The sequence below is a fragment of the Rattus norvegicus genome, chromosome 4 (genome assembly GCF_021556685.1).
Source record: "Rattus norvegicus strain SHRSP/BbbUtx chromosome 4, alternate assembly SHRSP_T2T, whole genome shotgun sequence".
NCBI classification, from domain to species: Eukaryota; Metazoa; Chordata; class Mammalia; order Rodentia; family Muridae; genus Rattus; species Rattus norvegicus.
Genome location: NC_141537.1, coordinates 64653342 through 64671132, shown reverse-complemented (window position 1 = coordinate 64671132; position 17791 = coordinate 64653342). Strand labels below are relative to the sequence as shown.

The following is a 17791-nucleotide window of genomic DNA, read 5'->3' as shown; positions in this document are numbered from 1 at the left end:
TTTGTGAAATGTATGACACTGTAACTTAAATAGGATTAACACAGGTGAAGGCAAGCTTCAAGTCACAGACAGAGACACAAACTATTAAGAGTAGCAATTCCACACAGGAAAGACTGAGGTGCACATGAGAGCCAGTACCCAAAAATTCTATTTTCTCTCTTGAACAGAACATGATTAAAACAATAAAGCAAAAATTAAATTCTAATTTAACTCATAAATCTTAACTTGCATTTATATATATAATCACTAAATCATGAATACTTTGAAAAGTGACAGAATTAAATTACCTTGTAGCTCCACAAACTGATCTACAAAATCTTCAAGCTGGGGCTCATAATCTCTCAACAGCTTATAAAACACTTCCAGGACAACCTCAGCGACTTCCCACTGGAGGAAAAATGTGTATGTCAGTAATAACGAACAGTCCAAGGTGGGAACTTGTCAAGTCTTTCATTCCTTTCACTTTGCTCTCCAGAAAACAAATCAAGTCCCTTGTGTACTTTATAAATTTATGCAATGCAATCTTAATTTACCTTGGTTAATCTTGTCTAAGGTAACATATTTTTTTTTTCAGAAAAACATGTTTTAAATACTATTTACGAAGTATCTCTACAGCCAAAGTTTGAGCTCAGTTACAAGGTTTAGGTTTTAGCACCTGAATGTTCACTTTACAATTACACAATCCAGAGTTCTCTAAAGGTCAAATATTTCACATTTTTTCTAAGAAACTCATGAGATGGCTCAGCACAGTGAATGAATCAACAACTAGTCAAAATGCCCCAAATGATCCCCTGACGATTTTACTGTTAAAGAAGGATTTAAAAAACTTTACAGGGAAGGACCCCTGTGTCCAGCTACATCCACTGCACAGGGTATCTTATTACATAGTCTACTTACTTCTGTGGCACTGGAGACTAAGCCTGGGCTCGGCGTGCATAGCCACTGCTCTACCAGAGCACAGCTGCAGCGCCACTATGGAGGTCTGAACTCAGGAGGGCTTTACACTGTACGCAAGCTGCTTTTGTAAAAGTCATTAAACTATGAAGTTTTATCAGGGCTGAGTTTTGGAATGGTACTATTTGATTTTTATATATGGATTATATATTTATATACTTGGATTATTTATAAAAGGACTGTGGCCTCTTTGGATTTTTTTAAAGGTATTATCAGATAATAAACTTAGATATTGTTAAATCTACCTCTAACACCCTAGCATTTATTTCAACACAAAGCAATGTTTTCATGAGAATCTATTATTTTAAGATATATTTAGCTAAGTTAAGCTAAAGAAGGCTTCAATTAAAAAAAAAAAACATTCTAAACCTGACAAAAACCTTTCAGGGACAATAAAATAGGTGGCAGCAGAGAAAGCAGCAATGTTTGAGGGGCAGCTTCATATGAGCGGAAGTTATCTGGAAAGCACATAGCTGACCAGTACTGCTAACACCTTGGCCATAACGACCTTGTAAAGTGCAAACAGGACATTTAAAACAAGTACAAAATATGTGTCAGGACATTTTGCTGAAAAGATTGTAATGACCAAGCATGCACTGCTCATGTGAAATGACGTTCAATGAAACATGGTTGTAACCGCTGTGAAAATACAATGAACCAGACTATGCAAGGTACAAATAGAAGGAATGGAGTCTATGCAGCAATCGAAAAGCCAAATATTTCATAATTACTTGAAATCTCCATGATTCTATATGACAAAGAATATAAAGTAATGTAAGGTTTTTTTTGGGGGGGGTATTTTTATTATTTTATTTTTTGTTTTTTAAGACAGGGTTTCTCTATGTAGCCCTGGCCTCAAACTCACAAAAATCCACCTTCCTCTGCCTCCTGAGTGCTGGGATTAAAGGCATGTATCATCACTGCCAAGCCTGTAAGATAGTCTTCCTAATGTTATTTAAATGTTAAACAAGAAAAAAAGACAAGAAATCATGATTTTTATTTTGGTGACAGGGTTAAGGGGTAATATAATTTCTTTTGCTCTGAACTGTCCAATATTAGCATGAACCAAATTCTTTTTATAATCATTATTATAACAAAACATCCAACGAGCTAAAAACAAACAGAAAACTAATAAAGCGGAAATGTTCCTATACCCAAGGACATTCTGTGAGATAATAAACAGTACTATAAACTAAAGGTGAACTACATAAGAACCTGGAAGGGTCTCTTACATAGCTTAGTGGTTATGAGCTTGGATCTGAAGACAGAGTCCTATGTTCAAATCCTGGTCCTGGAACTTAGGCAAGTTCCTTAACTTTGCTAAGCCTCCATCTGTAAAATTGGAACATTAATAGTACCTGCCTCGAGGTAATACTATAGTTACATCAAATGATATATACAATGAGCTCCAAGGTATCTAGGAGCAGAGCCCAGATGTACATAGAATGTGCTAAGAATTGCCGCCAGCATTCACCCACGGCAGCTAAGTCCACCAGCTTTCAACAGAGCTTTCCTGAGTGAATAATCCACCACCTAGAACTGCTAACAAAACTAACACGTCAGCCTGAATTGATGCAATTCCTACTTTAAAGCATCCCATGTGTTCCCAACAAAGGTAGAAAGGTTTTAGCTCAATTTTAGTAAAACTGTTTAATTAGACATGGCGAGATCTTGTCTCAAAGTGTTCAGTTAAGGATTGTGAGCTCCCATCAGAAAATCCCTGTCAGAGATCATTAATATGTGTCTTTGATTTTATTTGTAAGACACATAAAATAATAATCTGAGAGGAATAACAGAATTAGGATTTTTATTAACTTCCAAAAGCTAAAGTAAATTTATAGGCCCTTACTCCTTGGATAAAAGAAGCGACAGTAAATTCATAGGAGAGAAATGGTTTACTCTGAACATAACCTTTTCAGCGGCTCTCCGGTAAGCTCTTGTACGGAATCGGAGAAACACAGAATCTCTCAGGAACTGCAAATAAGGGTCAAAGCCAGGGGGGCGCAGGCCAGCACCCAGATTAGAAGGGAATGAGCTCTCCACCAGGGTACTGATCAACTGGCAAAAGGCCCTAGTCAGGGGATACTCTTCACACCGGGACTCTATTTCATTGAGTTCAACCTTCAAACAAAAGAATAAAGAAAATTAACAATATAAAACTATGAGATGTAAAGCACTTTGCCAATACTAACTCATTAACAATGATATATCACCACATAAGAAAAGTAACACATAGTACCATTTCCTACTTAGCAGAAAAGACACCGAAGTACATCAATCTAAATGAGTGAGAAGAATTTTAAATTTTCACACATTATCTTAACCTTGAAATAAAAAAAGATTTTACATGCTTCTTTTAAAAAGAAGGGCAAGGGGTTGGGGATTTAGCTCAGTGGTAGAGCGCTTGCCTAGCAAGTGCAAGGCCCTGGGTTCGGTCCCCAGCTCCGAAAAAAAGAAAAAAAAAAAAAAAGAATCTGAGGCAGAAGGACTACCAAGAGATCAAGGTCAGCCAGAGCTACAAAACAAGATATTACCTTAATAAAATAAAACATTAAATTCTCACTCAAGCTGACTTAACTAACCTAATTAAAACAATTCCAATCAAGACTTTCAATTTGAATGGCTGTCATGTGACATTCTCTTTCAACTGTGAGCATATTTTAGTTTCTTTCATTGACTACGGAGTGGAGAAAGAAGCTTGCCTCTAAGCCCAAGACCGAGTGTGATCCCCAGAGTCTCACAGTATGAAAAGAAAAGGACTGACTCCCCAAGGCTCTCTGGCCTCTACATACATGCTATGGTACATATGTGCCTAGGCACACACATGACCATACAGTAAATAAACATATAAAATCAAAATAAAAAGTTTTATCTCTATTTCAGCACCATTAAGAAAACTCTCAAAAATTAAATATATTACATTTAAAAACTACAGAAACTTTATGGACGAGTAACTTTCCACAATCTTATTCTGGCATTGCTGAATGGATGAATATAGTGTTGAACCTAAAAAGGGAAACCTTACCTCAATACCAATAGCTTGCCTCTGGCTTGGAACCCTGACAGTCTGCAGTATCTGGAAGTAAGAAGAAAACCTGCCATGAGCATTCTTGTCCACCGAGGAGCAATAATGGCCTTCCAACAGTTACCTGTCTCCACCACCACCCACTCTATCATAAGTGATCACCAAGAAGACCCTGGTCAACTTTCATTAGCACACAACTTTCGGTTTTGTAAAGTACAGGAAACTTGTAAATCCTAAGAGCACACAATTTACTTTTTTTCTGAAAAGCCTGAACCCTATCATATTACAAAGCAGTAAGCACTCAGGACATACTATGGATCAGGAGGGGCGTAGCAGACTTATGGTAAAAGCATTAATTACTTTAAATAATTATTCTCATCTTCCGGATACACACTTGGAAAATCTAGAAGCCTCTGATACTGGAAAACAGTTGTTTGTGTGAATAATGAGAAAGAATCCCAGCCCCGTTATATTATATTACCTCTGAGACAAATAACATTCCACTTACGCATCTCCCTGGAGGTACTGCTATAAGAGTGGCTCTCAACCTGTGGGCCGTGACCCCTTTGTGACCCCTTTAAGGGTCCAATTCACAGGAGTCACATATCAAATATTTACCTATAATTCATAACAGTTATAAAGTAGCAATGAAAATAATTTTATGGGTGGGGGTCATCATAACACGAGGAACTGTATTCAAAGGTAGCAGCATTGGGAAGGCTGAGAGCCACTGCTTTAAAACATATTCTTTCCACTTTTATCACAAAGAAAATAACAATACTTAATGGAATAATTTCAACAAAGCTGACTTTTAGAAAAAAACACTCAGTGAGATATCAAATACCATGCAACCCTTAAATTTCCTTTCTATGATGGTGTAATTGAATGCAAGTCAAAAAAGTTCCTGCAGTCAATCCACTTCCACTTATGCCCACAGCTTATGAGCCTTTTATATCCACCATGAAAAGTCATCCAGCTGCTGTGAAAACATCTGTAAAACTTATCCAATAGACTCTTTAGTGGTGAAGCCATGGTAACAGAAAGCTACATAATATGTCCCTCTCCTAGTTTCAGGCAGGAAGGGCATGGGAGAAAGGAACAGTATAAAAAATACGATCTATTTCCTGCATTTAATGAGTACAGTATGTCTGAAGGCTTACATTAATTAGCATGATCTCAAAGACAATAGTAGCAGTCTGTCATACAAGTAATATGTCACTGATCTTAGGAATGAAGATCTTTAAAGTTACTTGAAGAACTAACTTATCTTTGGTAACCTAGTTGAGGTTGTGAAGCGAAGCAAGAAAACAACCTAAATGCAATGCTTGGCTCCCAAACCCTACCTTCCTACAGAAGTCCTGGAGTACTGTACATTTTCACCAGGCGCTCTTGTCCCTACAGTATTACCATCCTCTAAAGCATACAGTAACAAAGGTCAGGGCACCACCTGCGTGTACTCCAATGACTGCCAGAGAGAAGCGGCAATTTCAGGAGACTTCCCAAAAGCTGCAAGTGTCTTCAGTAGCTCAGCTTTGAGAGCTGGAGGAATACTGCACTGCAGGAGCCCCAAAATCACCACAACGGGAGTCCACTGGGGATGTTCACAGAGCGCCAGGCGAGCATTTTCACTCTGAGATTGGAACACAAAACAACAAGACATTTTACTCATTTATTATGCTTCTGTTTTGTTTTCTGAGAATGGCTCTTGCTCTGCTGCCATACTGGCCTCCGACCCCATTAACTCAAGCTGTGCTCCTGACTTGGCCTCCTGAAGATGTGAGTACAGGCACCTACTACCAAGTCACAGCCACAGAAAGCGGTCAGCAAGATACAGTGCGCTGTATACACTTGGTATACACCACACAAAGAACCTATCTTTTAGTTGGAATCCTACTAGTAGATTAAATCAGATCACTAGTTTAGAATGGGAGTTAAATTTCTAAGAATTTCTTTGATAGACCCAGGAATAGAAATACTACTACAAACAGATAAATGGTCTACTAGAGTGACAAAAATCAAAGCCACTATTAAGTCCTTTCTTGAACAATAGTATTATTACACCAAAATATATCTAACTCATGAATGAGTCACCAAATCAATTTTTTTTTTCAGAGCTGGGTACCGAACCCAGAGCCTTGCACTTGCTAGGCAAGCGCTCTACCACTGAGCTAAATCCCCAACCCCACCAAATAACTTTTTAAGGAGCTGAAGAGATGGCTCAGCGGTTAAGAGCACTGACTGCTCTTGAAGAGGTTGTGAGTCCAATTCCCAGCAACCACATAATAGCTCATAACCATCTGTAATGGGATCCAATGCCCTCTTCTGGTGTGTCTGAAGACAAGAACTGTGTATTCATACATATAAAAAATTTATTATTTTTTAAAAAATAACTTTTCAGAAATATTTTATCAAGGATTACTTTATTTTATTTCAATAAGGCATTATAATAAGTTGGTATTTTTAAAGCATAGTAACATTAAAAATGATTAGAAAACTAGAAAACACATTTATATATTGCAGACAAACGCCAACCTGAGCAGTTCATTTCACTCCGGGATGAACTATTCTATGTTCTCCGGAGTTCTATTCTATGAAAAGTAGATGCTGAAGGCAGGACTAATTGGGGAGAAGCAGCTAAAATGATGCAGAAACTTTCTTTTCCATGACAACTACTCTTTGTGCACACATACAGACTGACACGTGTGTGTGCCTCAGCACCTCTGCCAGTTACCTTCTAGAAGGATGCACACACAACTGACCCCTCCTTTCTTTTCCTCCTCTTTTTAACATGTTCTAGCTGTAATTTTCAAATTAAGATTCTATAATGACCAGAACTAGCATAAATTATACCATTGAAAGTCTAAACCACAAGAGCCTAAGGATAAACAGTATGCATGTGCTAAATATATCATTCATAAACATTAATCACTAAAAGAAAATGCTTGGCCATTTGGGATGTCACCGTGCTACAACACAAACCACCGCCTTCTGTGGATGGGCTACCTACCCAAGTAATGATAGTAGATGTCAGCTGGAGAAAAGCGATCAGCCCATCTTGCTCCTTCTGGGTGATGCCGCGTGAAGGAAGGTGCCGGTACTGGACACTATCTGCACTTGGCAGGTCCTTTCGGAGATGCTCATGATAGAGCAATAAGGAGTGGAAGAAATGCTCCCAGGAAACAGGACTGCCACCTGCTCCCTGAATGTTTTCAACTGAAAAGAAAAGCAACACAATTTTTTAAAAAGCAAAAAACTGACTATTTAGGACGCAAAGTCCTGCCTACCACATGAGAGGCTCTAGTCTAGCCTTACAACAAAAGGTCTGGTTGTTTGCTTGGAGTCTAAGAATAATTTAATTAATATGATTTGTTTGTCTATGTCTTAGCAGACAGTCAATCTGTCCTACATGAGCAGTATTGTTTTGTCTAGGTAAGAGGTATGCCGAAAGGGATCAGAATCCCTCCCTCTGGATTCATTTGCTCAGACCTAAGGATGAGGTAGCACCCATGTATGAACTCCATGTGACTTTGCATACCATTTACCTGCTAACTACCCAGGAATTCTCATCCTGTCACATTTAAAAAAAAAAAAAAAAAAAAAAGGCTGCTTTTTCCCACCAAATAATTCAGAGTTGAGCTTGAATTCTCAGAAAAAGGTAGGTACAGCATAGATCTATAAATTAAAATATTCCATTACATGCTAAACATTGCAGAGCACAACACTACAAATAAGATAAGCAGGCCATAACAAAGTAGCCAAACGCTGACTTCAGAGCCACAGGTCCATTTCAGTCATGGCTCCTCAAACCTGTCACCATAGGTATATTAAAATGTAGCTTCCTCAAACATCATTTTCTTCACATATAAAAGCAAAAATAAAAATATGTAGCCACAACAGCGGACATTTCATTTCTTTTCCCTTTTGGCAGTGTATCTGAATTAACCACACCTAAGTCTGAAAATTAGTAATGAGAAAACAAGTGTTTAAGAGGACAAGTTACAGAAATCAGATAGCTATGCATGATGACTTACACCTGTAACTCTCGTCCTCAGAAGATGAGGCAGGAGAATAAGGACCCTGGACTTTGGAGTGAGTTCTAAGACACCTTAAGCTATGGAGTGAGACATCAAAGTAAAGCGAAACAAACACCAAACTTCCACCACAGAGAAGTATGCCTGGTCCTAGGTGCCACATGTGCTCTTGAAAAGTGATGCCTTAGACGAGTTACACTCAACCACATTTAACAAGAAAAACAGCACCCCCACCCCACCTCAGAGACCAAAGTCAAAGCATTACCACAGATAAAATTCACCAGTGGGACTCTTTCCCTGAGGTATTATGAATGCAATCTGTACCTACGGTAGAATCTACTCAGCAGTATTCTGTAGGCAACAGTGTAAAACTAATCTAACACGCAGACTGCCCTTACCATGACTACTACCGTTGACTTTGAGCAGGCTAAAACAGTAGTGGGCACACTGAGGCCCATTGGCCAAGCCCTGGAGCATCTTCAAATAAGGAATGTAAATAGTTGGCGGCAACAGATCACCCATTTGTCTAACAAACTTTGACAAGACAACCTGAAATTAAAAAAAAAAAAGTTTATAGAAAACAACTTTAAAGCATCATGGATTCACTAATAAAAAGCTACATAAAAGCTACAACAAATTTAGACTATGACACAATTGATTGCCATAACAAAAGTGCTACTTATGAAAAACTGTTAAGTTTGTTATTAGCGATTTAAGAACATCTTTGTAGGGGGCTGGAGAGATGGCTCAGAGGTTAAGAGCACTGACTGCTCTTCCAGAGGACCCGAGTTCAATTCCCAGCAACCACATGGTGGCTCACAACCATCTGTAATGGGATCCGATGCCTTCCTCTGGTGTGTCTGAAGACAGCTAGTGTGTACTCAAATAAATAAAAATAATAAAAAAAAAATTTAAAAAAAAAGAACATCTTTGTAAATAGACTGCACGTTTACAGTCTCCACCTTAAATGTCACATGTGAGACCACCCATATTTTTAAACTTATTTTTACTTTAGCATACATGTGCGTCTGTGTCTGCATGTGTGTGCAGTGCCGAGGACAGAAGAGTCCTGGGATCTCTGAATCTGCAGTTGCAAGTCATGGGTGCTGGGAACCGACTCTGTCCCTCTCCAAGAGCAGCAACATTCCTAACTGCTGAGCCACCGCTCCAACCCCAACCACTCATACGTCTAAACTATATAAAGCTAAAAGCTAAATGTATACAGACACCTGGAAACTATTTTGAACTGTTAGGTATAAAACAGTTCTACAATACTGTAGGAAAAATACCCTTAGTTCTAAAAAAAAAACTTAACCATTGAAGGGTAAAACATTTTGCTGCATATTGCTTACTTTAAAACATCCCTCAAGGGGGTTGGGGATTTAGCTCAGTGGTAGAGCGCTTGCCTAGCAAGCACAAGGCCCTGAGTTCCGTCCCCAGCTCCGGAAAAAAAAAAAAAAAAAGAAAAACGAGAAAAAAAACATCCCTCAAGATTAAAGTTTAGTTGTAGAACTGTATCAACTTATAATGTGAAATCGGGGGCACTGAAAATCCATTATACTTATTCTATCTTCCCTATGAAAAACTTTCCCTTTGAAAAACTTTAATATACCCTTCTCTAATATATTTTTCTATATGAGGAAAAGGCCAAAATAATAAATATAAGAAATAGAGTAAAAATAAAAGGCATGTATTGATTCTAGACTCCAGGGGAGAATGAATTTACAGCATGCAAGCTTCTAAAGCTGAAACACCAGAATGATGAACGCTGACACATGACAAGCCTTTTTCTTTACTTCTATACATTATATTAGAGAATACAGGACAGAAAAAGGGCGCCTGTCTACACATATGGAGACTCCCAGGCACCACATCATCAATTATGACCTCTAGGTCTTCCTTATTGTTGAAACTTCCAACTTGGTCAGCATTATGTATACTGTTATTGTCACGCCCACAGAGGAAGACTATATCAAAAATAAAATCCCAAGAAAGAAACAGAATGAGACCAGGAGCGTTTCTGCCTCTAACAATTTGTCACATGTCTAGTATGTAATAAAATAAAAGACTGACTACATAAAATTCAAAATTATCTGAACATAAATAATGGATTCAAAACTTCTTAAATAAAAGAAAAATAGTAATAATTTCTAAATAATTTACTGCCTGTGTTCAAAGCTCAATGACAAAATCAGAGAATAAAAATAAAAAGCTAAAAACCTCACCTGGCGCTGAGGAGGGCGCTGATGAGCTACTCCCAGGTAAGAGCCCATGACCGTGGGAGTCTGCAGAGGCTCTGAGGGACACCAGTACTCCAGAGCAAGCTCCAAATGAAAAGGGTTTTTTTTATATAGTTCACCAATCTGCAGAGAATAAGCAAAAAGTATGGAGAAATGTTTATAGCAAAAACATTACAAAAATAAAAAAGTACGCTAGTATTGAATTCTTTTGCTACAATTTTCCAAGACTCAAGAAAAACTAATGGAACAGAAAAGAGATTTAAAACAACAACAACAACAAAACCCTCTCCAACAGAACGACTTACCAGGAGCATCAAGTGTTCCAGGTCCCTTCTAAGTGAGATGGGGGGTTCGTTACCCATCTGTATACTCATGTGAATCATTCGAGCATCTTCATCTGCCCGATTCTTCAGCTGCTTCACCTATTATATGTATTAAACAAGGCTTAATGCAATTATCTTATGCACTGGTTAATAACAAAATCAAGAAATTAAGTAATAAGAGTAAGCGTACAAGAAAACATCACTTCAATACCTTTACAGTTTAGCAACATAAAAATATACTAGGGATTTCACTAAAATACTAAGATTAGAGTATCTTAAGGATCAGAGATGATTCAGGAGGTAAAGATGCCTACGGCAAGCCTGTCAACCACAAGATGGTGCAAGTCCTACAGGCTGTCCTGATTTCCACTGTATCCTACCAAGAAAGACGTGCTTATGCCTGTATACATACACACACGATGAAGGAAGGAAGGAGGGAGGGACGGAGGGATGGACAGACAGAACTTTCCACTTTATGGAAGATGAGATCAATCAGTCTCTCGTCAGAGACCATATCACTAACACTTGGGGCAGGCCATCTCTATTGACGGATTATCCTAATACTGCATGAAACCTCACGTCCCTGGAACTACTAAGAACACACTGCAGTGGTGTAACAAGCAAAACTCACTGTCCAGCACGCTGTGAGGAACATTATACCGAAGCTGAGAATCCCTGTCTCCTAACATTTGTGTGAACTAATTGCTAATGAAACAAGAAATTACTTTGTTCTGAGAAAAAGAAAAAACCCACCACATTTATAGCTGGAAATTTCAATACTGCTTTCTCAATATTCAAGACAAAGTACAGAAAGTTGGTAAAGAGATGGAAAGACTTGAACAACAGAACCAAACAATTTCAGTCAGTTGCTGATGGACAATCCCCAGAACAGCAGTAGAGTGCATGTTTCTTTCCATTTCACAGACCACTTACCAAAACAGACCACAGCAGGTGCTTTAAAGCAAACCTCAACATTAACACAACCCAGAAAAGTATGTTCTCTGACTACCAAGAAACTAGTAAAAGAAAAGTAACTAGCAAGTCTTCTAAGCATTTGTAAATCAAACACTTCTATATATGCCAGTGACCAAAGTCATCTCAAGGAAAATGCCAAAATGTACAAACTGCACAAAAAAATGAAAATACAAACACTAAAATACTTAAACATACATAAAAAGTTTTAAGCCAACGATCTAGAAAACCAAAATGAAGGATCTGGGGTGTAGCTCAGTGAGAAAGCACTTGCCTTATATGACTGTGAGCTGTCTCACCCCTTGCACTACCAAAAAACAACTGGGAGAGGGGTGTGTAAGAAGGCTCAGTGGTAAAGGTGTTGAAAACAAGCCATTGGTTGTTCTCAGACTTCCACATGAAAGCACCCACAAAATATATATAAAATAAATGTGTCAATAAAATAAAAGGAAATAAAATAGACATGAAACACACAGACATAAGAGACAAGAATATTAGCAGCACTCCATAGGCATTTTCATTAACCCACTGCTTTCTAGAAAGCGTTCACAGTGTCCAATGTTTCTTCTGAAAAACATCCTTCCAGTTAATAAGGTTTGTATTATTTCACCTTCCCATTTCAGACTGTATTTGTAATACAATCGGTCAATTTCACCTTCCCATTCAGACTGTATTTGTAATACAATCGGTCAAATCTTAAGTCTATGCTAACTTTATTAGTTACCCAACATAGAGCGAGTTAAGACACAGTTTTAACTATTTCAAAACTTCCTATACTGTTATACTTACTTTCATTGGCATAAATGCAAGGAAGTCTGTAATAAGATTATGGATTCTGCGAATATAAAACTCTTCCTGATAGAAGTTTTCAGCCAGCACGACAGACTCGCTGAGGAACAGGAAGACATTATCGGCAATGGCGAGTTCTGCAATCGCTTCATCTGCTTCCGTGAACTCAGCCAGGGCTACAAAATTTCAGAAGACAGAAAAGCAGTGAGGAAAAATCTTTAACTCAGGTTATATCCTAGTGGATCATATTTCAGATATTTTTTTGAGCCTCCTAACAAGTGCTATACACAAAATGAGATTTATATAATTGTAATTGATTCACAAACTCCAAAGAACTACTTAAAGAGTACATTTGAAATACCAATATTGCTGGGTGTGGTGATGTATGTTTAGCCCCAGCACTCAGGAAGCAGAGGGTGGCGGACTTCTGAGTCTGAGACCAGCCTGGTCTCCGTAGCAAGCTGCAGGCCAGCCAGGACTACATAGTGAACTTTGTCTTAAACAAAACAAAACAGTAAGAACAACAATTAAAAAAAAAAACAAAACAAAACACAAAACTGGAAGAACACTTGCTCTTCCTATAAGAAACTTTTTTATTTTTTAAGATTTATTTATTTATTTTTATGTGAGTGCACTGTAGCTGTCTTCAGACACACCAGAAGAGGGCATCAGATCCCATTACAGATGATTGTAAGCCACCATGTGGTTGCTGGAAACTGAACTCAGGACCTCGGGAAGAGCAGTCAGTGCTCTTAACTGCTGAGCCATCTCTCCAGTAACTTGTTAATTAATGTAATGTTACACTGGTATAGTCAGAGAGCTCTTATGCAAACATAACATGTAAAAACAATGTAGGGGCTTTAATTCTAGACATTTCCAGAGAGGTTTTCTTGTTTTGTTTTGGCTTGTTTTTTTGAGGCAGGGTCTCAACTGTCTAGCCCTGGATAGCCTGGAACTCACTTCATAAATTAGGTTGGTCGGTCTTCAACTCAGAGATCCTCCGGCCTCTGTCTCCCAAAAATCTAGGAGTAAAGGTGTGAGCCTTTGAGAGGTTTACCTCAGGAAAGACTCACCTTGAATGTGGCAAGTTTCATATCATAGGCTAGAGGCCTAGGCTAAATTTAAAAAGGAAGAAAGCAAACTAGGAGAGTACCACATGGTGTCCCTGCTTCCTCACTGCAGATGAACGCCATCACTTCTTACACTCCTTCTGCTGAGCCCTATCTGCCATGACAAACCCCGCAAACCAAGGGAACCAAAATAAACTCTTCTTCCCTTGAACTGCATCTTAGTCAGCAACCAACATACAGATGGCACCACCAAATCTTACAGAAGTGACAAGTCTTTGTATTTCAAATTACAATTAAAGTACAGCTTGCATTTGACAAGATGAACCACTCTAAGTCCAATAATTTCATCAATCTAGAGAGCAAAATAGGTTATCCTGTACAACACAGGATTAAGTAAACTCCCCTACTGTCTTAGTTAGGGTTCATTGCTGTGAAGAGACACCATGACTAAGGCAACTCTTAAAAGGTCAACATTTTGTTGGGGTGAGCTTACAGGTTCAGAGGTTCAGTCTATTATCAAAGGCAGAAAGCATGGCAGCATCCAGACATGATGCCGGAGGAGCTGAGAGTTCTACTTCTTCTTCTGAAGGCAGCTAAGACTGGTTCCCACATGGTTTGGAGAATAGTCTCATTGCCCACCCCCACTTACTTACTTACTTCCTCCAACAAGGACACACCTACTCCTACAAGGCCACACCTCCTAACAGTGCCACGCCCTGGGCCAAGCATATTCAAATTATCTATGCTTGATTGATCCAAATATCTCCTTCTCAACACACTGAGTTTAAAGAACTAAATCTTCAGTTTGATACACTGTGAAAAAATTTGTGAACAAAATCAAGAATGAAAAATTTTTTTAAAACTTAAATAGTAATAGTTGATTGTGGTAATACACATTTAAGAATCCCAGCACTTCGGGGTTGGGGATTTAGCTCAGTGGTAGAGCGCTTGCCTAGGAAGCGCAAGGCCCTGGGTTCAGTCCCCAGCTCCGGAAAAAAAAAAAAAAACAAAAACAAAAAAAAAAAAAAAAAAAAAAGAATCCCAGCACTTCAGAGGTAGAGCCAGGAGGATAAGAAGCTCAAGGGCGGGCTGGAGAGATGGCTCAGTGATTAAGAGCACTGACTGCTCTTCCAGAGGTCCTGAGTTCAATTCCCAGCAACCACATGGTGGCTCACAACCACCTGTAATATACATTAAATAAATAAATATTAAAAAAAAAAGAAGAAGCTCAAGGGCACCCTTAGCTACATAGTTTGGGACAAGACTGGGATACATGATACCCTGTTTAAAAAGAAAGAACTAGAACCGTGGCTCAGTGGCAGAACCCTCCAGCCCTAGCACACATTCAGACGCTCTAAGGTCAATCAGTCATTAGCACCGCAAATAAGAACCAGAATAGGTGTGACTGCCTGTGCCTGCTGTAGGCCCACACTGCTGCTCCTACACTGAAGGTGACCTATGGGTCTCTTCTGAGACATCTCAGCACTACCTTACGTTACGAGGGGTTTGCTGTTGTGGTTTTGAGACAGTCTCTGTGCAACCCTGGCTGTCCTAGAACTCTATGTAGACTAGGTTGGCCCCAAACTATACAGATCAACCTACCTCCTGAGTGCTAACACAAGCCACTGTTCCTGGCTTGCAACTTTTTATCAAACTACTCGTATTTTCTCATGTTCATATTTACACTTTCTGATTTAAAATCTGATATTTGAAAAAAAAAAACCATTTGGGGCTGGAGAGATGGCTCAGTGGTTAAAAGCCTTGGCTGTTCCTCCAAAAAACCCAGGTTCTATTCTCAGCATCCACATGATACCTAGAAACCATTCCTAACTCCAGGGAATTCTTGGATCTTAGGTAACATCAGACACACATGTGGAATACAGACATATATACAGGTAAAACATGCACACATAAGTTATCTAAAAAATTTTAAAGGAAGAAAACACACACATTGCCAAGTATAGAGAGCGGCATAGCCAGTTATCTCAAACTTTCCTTACATTACCTGTCACATCAGGTAGCTGGGATATCCCCCTCAGTGCCAGTGCCCAGGCAAGTCTAACAGTGGCCTGCAGCCCAGGTAGCTTCCAAGGCTGGGAGTCCTGGAGGCGAGAGTGAATTGTGGCAATGTACTGTCTCTCTGTCAACAGGGGAAGGTGGTGAATCATATCTGAAAACACAAAACTAGACCACGTCAGCAAAAAACAGCAGAAATAAATTCTTACTTCTGTCATACATGGATATCTAAAAGTCAAAGACATAGCATTTTCAAAAAGAATAATGACTAATCAACATTATTATTGACACAGCAGAAATCTGTATTACTGTTAAGTATTAAATGCACAAAAACTGAAAAGACAACCAAAAATTTTAGTTAACAACTTTCAATAAGTTTCATAGACAGCAGAAATTAGAAAAAAGAAGCACTCACTGTTTTTTTCTATATAGGGATTCTAAATTATAAATAAATGCTCTCTTATGATAAAATAAATCATCTCCCCACATACAAAAATACTATGTCAAAAAGAAAATAGAAATTCAGTGTTTTCCCAAGTTTTTAAAATGTGAATTAAGGGGGTTGGGGATTTAGCTCAGTGGTAGAGCACTTGCCTAGCAAGCGCAAGGCCCTGGGTTCGGTCCCCAGCTCCAAAAAAAAAAAAAAAAAGTGAATTAAAGTAGCTACAGTAAAGTCAGGCATGTGCACTCATGAACACACTGCTGTCTATCCTGTAAAACCGTCATTTCAAATCTCATAAGAAACTAACTGCACAGGAACAAAGTCGAGCATGGTAGTGCTCACCTTTAACCCCATCATTTGGGAGGGCAGAGGCAGGCAGATCTCTGCGTGTTCAAGGCTAGCCTGATCAACATAGTAAGTTCTAGGACAGCTAGAGCTAAACAGAGAAACTGTTTCAAAAAAATCAAACAAAAAACAAAAACAAAAACCCACCAAGGCTAATTTCCTGTCATTTCTATTAGGAAGCAAACTCAAGACCTCAAGTATGGTAAGCAATTCTCTATTACTGAGTTTTGACCTCAGTCTTAAATTAAATCACACATTTAAAATGTTTCAACTTGCCTGAATTACACAGACAGAAAAAAAAAAAAAAAAAAGAAAAAAATTTGTATTTTGGAAGTTAAAATATCGTCCTTCTTGAATGTTCCCTCGCAATTTAAAATTTTATATTTAAAAATAAAAGTATTGGTGGTTGTGTTAGCACATGTTGGGTATGTTAGCATATGCCTATAATCCCAGCACTCAGAAGACTAGAATAGGAAGCTCAAGAGTTTGAGGCCAAACCAGCAAAATGGCTCAGTGGGTAACAGTGCTTGCTATCAAACCTGGCAACCTAAGTTTACCTCCTGAAGTCATATAGTAGAAGGAGGCAATTGATCCCGAAAGTTGTCTTTTGGTGTGTGTGACACACACACACAGGCACACACACGCACGCACAAATAAATAAATGTAACTAAAAAAAATTAGTCCGAGGCCAACTTAAACCACACAGTGAGACTCTAAGAAAAAAAAGCATTAAAAATATATATGTTGAAGCTGGAGAGACGGCTCAGCAGTTAAAAACACTGGCTGCTCTTCCAGAGGTCCTGGGTTCAATTCCCAGCATTTACATGGCAGCTCTCATCCATCTACAATGCCAGTTCCAGGGGGTGTGACACCTTCACACAGACATACACACAAGCAAAACACAAATGTGCATAAAATAAATATAAGTAAATAATTTTTAAAAAGATATAAATGTAAAACTCAATACCATCTCGTTCCTCTGTGCTTTGTTCTATAAAGCTGGTATCAAAACAGTACAGAAGAGCCATGAGGAGAGCCAGATTTACTGCATCCAGGGAGCCGTTGGCCTCGACTGTCACTCTTTCTAAATGTCCAATAAGCAGGAGGGTGTCATCTTTAGCTAACGGTGACTGGCAAGCCCAAGCAAAAAGACTTTCAGCCAGAGACTGCCTGCACTCCTTGATGAGATCAGAAACCTACAAGTAACAACACAATTGTGACATAAGTTATAGCAAAGTCTGGCATTACAAAATATAGAGTGTCTTCCATAAAGTCTAACAAAATTAACTATCTGAATCCACAGGTGCTCCTAAAATTGCTGAAATTCTGAACAAATTCTAGGGTTTAGTCCTTAAGAAACCATGCTGACCAATTGCTTGAACAACTCATTCCAGAAAGAACTAGATACATAAACAGGCACGGCAACTGGAACAAATGCAAGCTAGTCCCATGAGCAGAACAGTGTACACTTTCCACAGGGGTGGCTGCTCATGCTTTGCATTCTAGAGGCAGTGGATCTCTAAGTTGGAGGCTAGCCTGGTCTAGATAGCAAGTTCTGGACCAGTCTACTACTACACAGTGAGG

The 17791-nt window shown here is 38.8% G+C and overlaps 1 protein-coding gene across 3 annotated transcripts in view; it reads right to left on the bottom strand.

Annotated features, from left to right (window-relative positions):
• Nup205 (nucleoporin 205) overlaps nt 1–17791 on the bottom strand; it is a 65959-nt gene that overhangs the window by 36916 nt on the left and 11252 nt on the right. For 2 of the 3 annotated variants that reach the window (NM_001108620.1, XM_087658016.1), the window contains exons 6-16: nt 17175–17403; nt 15410–15574; nt 12335–12510; nt 10556–10672; nt 10236–10373; nt 8409–8559; nt 6987–7192; nt 5427–5609; nt 3980–4030; nt 2866–3075; nt 288–387 (exon numbers count right to left, since the gene is read on the bottom strand). In NM_001108620.1, coding sequence (NP_001102090.1) covers nt 288–387; nt 2866–3075; nt 3980–4030; nt 5427–5609; nt 6987–7192; nt 8409–8559; nt 10236–10373; nt 10556–10672; nt 12335–12510; nt 15410–15574; nt 17175–17403 — 1726 coding nt within the window. Of the gene's footprint in view, nt 1–287; nt 388–2186; nt 3076–3979; nt 4031–5426; nt 5610–6986; nt 7193–8408; nt 8560–10235; nt 10374–10555; nt 10673–12334; nt 12511–15409; nt 15575–17174; nt 17404–17791 lie in introns of all 3 variants that reach the window. The other variant, XM_087658018.1, reaches the window with a different exon arrangement.